The 7,892-nt window shown below is 42.1% G+C and overlaps 1 protein-coding gene across 2 annotated transcripts in view; it reads left to right on the forward strand.

The window, feature by feature from the left end:
- Positions 1–7,316, forward strand: part of LOC121654608 (arf-GAP with Rho-GAP domain, ANK repeat and PH domain-containing protein 1) — a 28,361-nt gene extending 21,045 nt beyond the window's left edge. For both annotated transcript variants that reach the window (XM_042008824.1, XM_042008825.1), the window contains exons 18-26: positions 2,181–2,310; positions 3,170–3,269; positions 3,398–3,599; positions 3,946–3,991; positions 4,077–4,291; positions 4,760–4,969; positions 5,679–5,784; positions 5,868–6,009; positions 7,104–7,316. In XM_042008824.1, coding sequence (XP_041864758.1) covers positions 2,181–2,310; positions 3,170–3,269; positions 3,398–3,599; positions 3,946–3,991; positions 4,077–4,291; positions 4,760–4,969; positions 5,679–5,784; positions 5,868–6,009; positions 7,104–7,157 — 1,205 coding nt within the window. In that variant the 3' untranslated portion in view covers positions 7,158–7,316. The remainder of the gene's footprint in view (positions 1–2,180; positions 2,311–3,169; positions 3,270–3,397; positions 3,600–3,945; positions 3,992–4,076; positions 4,292–4,759; positions 4,970–5,678; positions 5,785–5,867; positions 6,010–7,103) is intronic.
- The last annotated feature ends 576 nt before the right edge of the window (positions 7,317–7,892 follow it).

Here is a 7,892-nt window from a genome sequence, read left to right on the forward strand (position 1 = left end):
ACATCACCTACACATCACCTACACATCACCTAAACATCACCTACACATCACCTACACATTACCTAAACATCACCCACACATCATCTACACATCACCTACACATCACCTAAACATTACCTAAACATCACCTACACATCAGCTGAACATGACCTAAACATCACCCACACATCATCTACACATCACCTACACATCACCTACACATCATCTACACATCACCTAAATATCACCTACACATCACCTAAACATCACCTACACATCACCTACACATCACCTACACATCATCTACACATCACCTACACATCACCTAAACATCACCTACACATCACCTACACATCACCTGAACATCACCTACACATCACCTAAACATCACCTACACATCACCTACACATCACCTAAACATCACCTACACATCACCTACACATTACCTAAACATCACCCACACATCATCTACACATCACCTACACATCACCTAAACATTACCTAAACATCACCTACACATCACCTAAACATCACCTACACATCACCTAAACATTACCTACACATCACCTACACATCACCTACACATCACCTAAATATCACCTAAACATTACCTAAACATCACCTACACATCAGCTGAACATGACCTAAACATCACCCACACATCATCTACACATCACCTACACATCACCTACACATCACCTAAACATCACCTACACATCACCTAAACACCACCTAAACATCACATACACATCACGTACACATCACCTAAACATCACCTACACATCACCTACACATCACCTACACATCACCTAAACATCACCTACACATCACCTAAACATCACCTAAACATTACCTACACATCACCTACACATCACCTACACATCACCTAAATATCACCTACACATCACCTAAACATCGCCTACACATCACCTACACATCACCTACACATCACCTAAACATCACCTACACATCACCTACACATCACCTACACATCACCTAAACATCACTTAAACATTACCTACACATCACCTACACATCACCTACACATCACCTAAATATCACCTAAACATCACCTACACATCACTTACACATCACCTACACATCACCTACACATCACCTACACATCACCTAAATATCACCTACACATCACCTAAACATCACCTACACATCACCTAAACATCACCTAAACATTAACTACACATCATCTACACATCACCTACACATCACTTACACATCATCTACACATCACCTAAATATCACCTACACATCACCTACACATCACCTAAACATCACCTACACATCACCTACACATCATCTACACATCACCTACACATCACCTGAACATCACCTACACATCACCTAAACATCACCTACACATCACCTACACATCACCTAAACATCACCTACACATCACCTACACATTACCTAAACATCACCCACACATCATCTACACATCACCTACACATCACCTAAACATTACCTAAACATCACCTACACATCAGCTGAACATGACCTAAACATCACCCACACATCATCTACACATCACCTACACATCACCTACACATCATCTACACATCACCTAAATATCACCTACACATCACCTAAACATCACCTACACATCACCTACACATCACCTACACATCATCTACACATCACCTACACATCACCTAAACATCACCTACACATCACCTACACATCACCTGAACATCACCTACACATCACCTAAACATCACCTACACATCACCTACACATCACCTAAACATCACCTACACATCACCTACACATTACCTAAACATCACCCACACATCATCTACACATCACCTACACATCACCTAAACATTACCTAAACATCACCTACACATCACCTACACATCAGCTGAACATTATTTTAATATTATTGATTTTCTTGATTGATTATCTAGTTTTGGTCTTCTTATGCATTGTTTGCATTTTCCTTTTAAACGGTTTGTGTATTCTTACTGTTTGACACTTTGGTCACTACTTATTGATTTTAACGTGCTTTATAAATAAAGTTGGCTTTGCTTCTACAAGCTGAACATAAACATTAACCAATCAGATTCACATATCCTGAAATTATCACTGTGTGTGTATGTGTTTTTGTATGTGTGTGTGTGTGTGTGTGTGTGTGTGTATATTTGTGTGTGTGTGTATGTGTTTGTGCCTGTTACTTGTGCATACAGGTGAGGAAGAGGAGGAGGAACTTCATGGTAAACTGGAGGAAGATCGTTTTCTCTTCTCATTGGAAAATGACTCTGCAGCCTGCGACGTCCTCGACCTGCGAGAGGTTCTGTCGGTCTTCCTCAAAGATGGGTAAGTTAGTAAGACTAAAACTATACCAGAAACTGAAACCTGAGTGATCAATGGATTTTATCATTGATGAACAAATAGTTGAAAATTATTTACAAAATTACCAACTGAACAAATTTTATAACCCGAAAATTGACTAACCAATAAAACCCACCATTCATCAACTAAATAACCAGACAGACAAACAAACAATCGAACAGGCAGCCAGTTAAACCAATCAACCATTTAACCAGTTGATCAATTAAGCCCATGACCAAAGCAACTAATTAACCAGCCAACCAACCCATCAGGTTTTATTTCTGCATCATTTTCAGACCATCTGAAGGACCAGGACAAAAGTTCATAAGAAAGGCTCTAAAAAAACCTAAATAGGTTGTATATAAAGAGTTAAATCTGCCTGTCGGACCTCAAACATCGATCAGATAAAGTAAACAAATGTTTCCTTAAGTCCTGGACAGAAAAAGAGAAAAGTCAGATGGAGAGAAGTTGGGATGAAAACCTGAAACAAATTTAGTTGGGATTTATTAAACTTCACATATTATGTGTGACATTAAATAAATCTGAAATCTCCAGCATTTTCATTTCCATGGTAACAATCCATACATGTCCTTCCTGAACCGATGATGCCTAAGCCCCTCCTCTCCCTTAACCTGCCTGCTGAAGCTCCGCCCACAGCTGCAACGGTGTTCAGGATGCAAATGCTACTGAGCATGCTCCATGTCCTCCCAGTTTATTGCCACCTACAGGCCTGTCAGATACACAGAGTTTTCAGTGGTTTAAATGGAGTTTGGAGACAGATCTTTTTTAAAAAATGAAACCATGATGGGATCATTTTCTATTTAGTTCCTTCTTTTTTCTGCAGAAACATTCATCAGTTTGAGATGGTGACACTGAGCGATCAGCTGATCTGTGATGCTGACAACAAAGAGACACTGCTTAATCACCTGGTCCACATCCTGAAGGTAAATGTTCTGGTTTAAGTCCTAGGGCTTGGTTCTGGTTTTAGTTCTGATATTTAGTTCAGAAACTTCCTACAGATTCAACCGATATCACTGCCGATCAGGTCTCTAATCACACTCTTTGTTTCCAGGTGATTCTTCCTAAGGGCGTGTCTTATGCAGAAGTGGGCGGGGCTTCAGCTGTCAGTAAAGTGTGTATGGTTGAAGTGGGAGGATCCTCGAACCAGTCGGACGCCTGGTTGTTACTGTGGGAGGATGGAATCAGCGTTCATCCTGTCAACAGACACTCACAGCAACCTCTAAGGATCGAACTGAGCGCACTCAGTCACCATGGTAACACTTTATTTTCTCATCTTACACCCTGTTACAGGTGGTAAAATGAACATCAGCTTCACAGTCTGAATTTAGGCAGAATGAACATCCAATAAAGAGGGATAAAGATGAAGAAAGAAATATGGTCTTGATGTTCATTCAGATGATGGTTTGTTTTTATGCAGATGACATCCAGCTGTGTTCAGGTGGTCTGTTGATATGATAATGAGGTCATAATGAGGCAATAACAAACGTTCTGCTGAGTTACAAAAACACGTTTTCGCTGTATTAACACACAACTGAAAAAATGTATTACATCCAAAGTGATGACAAACCAGAACCAGTCTGAATTTATTTCCTCCTTCAGAAATGGATCCATCAGAAAACATCATCACCATGGTAACCACAGACAGGTGAGTATAAGGACAGTTTTCAGGCTTGCTGCTTCCTGATTGGCTGAGCCTTCACCAGATAAAATCCTGTCACTTCTTTCATCAGGACTGTGTCACTTCGCTTTGAAGAGCTGCGCAGCTGTAACACTTGGTTCAGCCACCTGCAGAAAGCTCTCACCAATCACAGCCCAGCTTTACAGCGACCTCCAGCAGCCAATCAAAGCTCTTCTCGTCAGTCTTTATACCCGGTGATTGACGCAGGGTTCAGAGGTTCTGTACCGCCGGCCATCGAACGCTGCATCTCCCACATAACCACCTATGGTGAGTTAAATCATTGAAACTACTGGACAGAGGATCAGGGGGTTCAGAGGGGTCCGATAGCTGAAGGTTCTTCGTCCTGAACCCAAACTGGGAGCCATTTCTGCAGAGGGTGGTCCGATAGGTGAAGGTTTTGCCTTCCATTCTACTTTTAGAACCTCTAGGAACCTCCAGCAAATCTGCAGTCTGAGTGAAGCTCTGATGGAAAAATCTGGAACTTAGACGAGAAGATTAAACTGGAGAAATATGGAATGGATGGATGGGTTGATGGATGGAAGATGGATGGATGAATGACCAGTTCATTGACCAGTCACAAACCATTAACTGATCCCGGTCTCCTGTAACTGGGACTGTACAGGAAGCAGAACAGGATGGAACACACTGACCAATCCGGTCAGAGTATCATGGTGAAGCAGCCTGTTGTCATGGAAACAGCGGTGGGTGGGGCTTACAATTTGTTTTGTTTGTCAGGTCTGACGGTGGAAGGCGTGTACCGGCGCTGCGGCCTTGTTTCCAAAGTAAACCGACTGGTGGACGCCCTGATGATATCACCAAACTCCGCCCCTTTGGAGAAGGATGAGCAGGGTGTGTTGGACGCTGGCTCCGCCCTCAAACAATATGTTCGCCAGCAGCCAAGTCTGCTGCCCAGCGGACAGCAACAGCAGTGGCTGCAGGCTGCAGGTACAAGTAGGATTAGTCCATCCAGAAGGGAGGGGCTGTTCTGTTACCATGGTAACAGGTGAACATAACACTACTAGGAAATGTTCCAGTTGTTCTAGATTTTCCAGATAACTTAAAGGTTTTAGATGTTTTAACTGTTCTAGAAGTGCAATGTTCTGGATGTTCTTGATGTTTTAGATATTCTAGATGTTCCAAATGTTTTAGATGTTCTAGATTTTCTGGATGTTTAAAGTTTCAGATGTTTTTAGACTTCCAGATTTTTCAGATGCTCTCAATGTTCCAGATATTCTTGAATGTCCTGATGTTCCTGATATTATAGATGTTCCAGATGTTAATAATAATAATAATTCAGAGGTTCTAGGTGTTTTAAGTTCTGGATGTTCTCAGTTTTCCAGATATTTTTTATCTTCTCTGTATGTTAGATATTCTAGATGTTCCAAATGTTCTAGCTGTTCTGGATCTTCAATGTTTCAAATGTACTAGATCTTCTAGATGTTTGAGCTGTTTTATTATGTCTAGCTGTTGTAGATTTTCCAGATTTTCCTGATGTTCTCAGTGTTCCAGATGTTCTGGGTGTTTCAGATGTTTTAGTTTTTCCAGATGTTCTCAATGTTCCAGAACTTCCTGATATTCTGGATGTTCCAGATGTTCTAGCTCTTCTAAATTTTCACACGTTCTAAATGTTCCAGTCTGCCTTTTTCTCTCTCAGGGATTCCGGATGAACGCAGCAGGTTTAAAGAATACAGACGGTTGCTACGGCAACTTCCTGATGACAACAGAGCTACGCTGAATGCTCTGTTTGGACACTTCTACATGTAATGAACACACACACACGTTTTACACACCAACATTCAGCATGATAATCACCTGTCAATTGACTCCGCCCCCTCTGTCTCAGGATTCAAGTGTTCTCTCAGGTAAACAAGATGTCGGCTCACAACCTGGCTGTGGTTCTGGTTCCGTCTGTCTTCCAGTTGATGAACCAGGACCTGATCCAACTCACTAAAGAGTTCATCATCCACCACACGCTGCTGTTCCTGGTGAGTGAGCACACCTGCGGTGTGGGTCAGGTTTTACGTAGTCCAGTTTTATCAGGGTGAGGTTCTACATAGTCCAGTTTTATCAGTGTCCGGTTCTACCTGGTCCAGTTTTATCAGGGTCAGGTTCTACCTGGTCCAGCTATATCAGGATCCAGTTCTACATAGTCCAGTTTTATTAGTGTCCGGTTCTACCTGGTCCAGCTATATCAGGATCCAGTTCTACATAGTCCAGTTTTATTAGTGTCCGGTTCTACCTGGTCCAGTTTTATCAGGGTCAGGTTCTACCTGGTCCAGCTATATCAGGATTCAGTTCTACCTGGTCCAGTTTTATCAGTGTCTAGTTCTACCTGGTCCAGCTATATCAGGATTCAGTTCTACATAGTCCAGTTTTATCAGTGTCCGGTTCTACCTGGTCCAGTTTTATCAGGGTCAGGTTCTACCTGGTCCAGCTATATCAGGATTCAGTTCTACCTGGTCCAGTTTTATCAGGGTCAGGTTCTACCTGGTCCAGCTATATCAGGATTCAGTTGTACCTGGTCCAGTTTTTTCAGGGTCCGGTTCTACCTGGATTCAGTTTTATCAGGGTCCGGTTCTACCTGGTCCAGTTTTATCAGGGTGAGGTTCTACCTGATCCAGCTTTATCAGGGTCAGGGTCTACATGGTCCAGCTATATCAGGATTCAGTTGTACCTGATCCAGTTTTATCAGGGTCAGGTTCTACCTGATCCAGTTTTATCAGGGTCAGGTTCTACCTGATCCAGCTTTATCAGGGTCAGGTTCTACATGGTTCTGCGATATAACAGGATTCAGTTGTACCTGATCTAGTTTTTTCAGGGTCAGGTTCTACCTGGTCCAGTTTAATCAGGGTCCAGTTCTATGAGGATCCAGATTTAGTTGTGTCCAGTTCTGCCAGAGTCCAGTTCTTCCTGGATCTAGTTTTATCAGTGTCTAGTTCTAGCTGGACCATGATAAAGGTCCAGTTCTACCTGTGGTTTGGGTCTCCATCCTGGTGAAACCGTTTTCTCTCTGACTTGCTGTGATGAAGATGAGGATGAAGGTGGACTCTGTGGTTCTGATCCCTTTGTTTGCCTGCAGACACCAGAAGGAGAGCAGAGGAAGGACGATGATGAGGAGGTCACCGTCCTCTGATGAAGATGGACTTGTGGTTCCTGGTCTCCTTGAGCTGATTGTAGAACTTTTTACTTCCTTCAGGCTGCCTCTGGTTCTGGGTATTGGTTCTGATCCAAACTGAAATGATTGCCTTTATTCTTAAGATCAATAAATGAGGTTTTGGTGTTTTCTGTGGTACTGGCGCCCCCTGCTGGTGGCTGTGCATCTGGTTCTTTATTACTACTGAGGTTCTTCAGCCAGAAAAGACACACATGTTGTTCTCCTGGTTCCAGTTTGGACCCAACTGGGATTTGGTTCTAGCTGAGAAATAAGATTCAGTTTTCTGAATTTTTTTTCTCCAGTTTATGTATTTGGACCCTGCAGGCTAATAAATTTTAATAAAATATGAGTAAACATGAAGGATTGAAGCATAACGTTCATTTCCTCATTAAACCAAGTGTTTTTAAATTAATCCGGTTAGAAAAACTCCAAAACTTCTGCTTGAAACAATGAAACAAAGAAAAGATGCAGTTTTCTCTTTTCTTTTATAAAACCCGTCCATGGGGTTGAGAGTTGTGGGACAGGTAATAGTTGTGGGACAGGTATGAGATGTGGGACAGGTAATAGTTGTGGGACAGGTATGAGATGTGGGACATGTAAGAGACTGGTTGGGTAATGAGACGTACAAAATCCTAGAATAAATGAAGGTTTCAGAAGTTCAGAAGATGAAAAAAGACTAGGTTTTACTAGATTATATGGGGGTGGGGGTGATTG

Source organism: Melanotaenia boesemani, chromosome 15 (genome assembly GCF_017639745.1).
Source record: "Melanotaenia boesemani isolate fMelBoe1 chromosome 15, fMelBoe1.pri, whole genome shotgun sequence".
NCBI lineage: Eukaryota > Metazoa > Chordata > Actinopteri > Atheriniformes > Melanotaeniidae > Melanotaenia > Melanotaenia boesemani.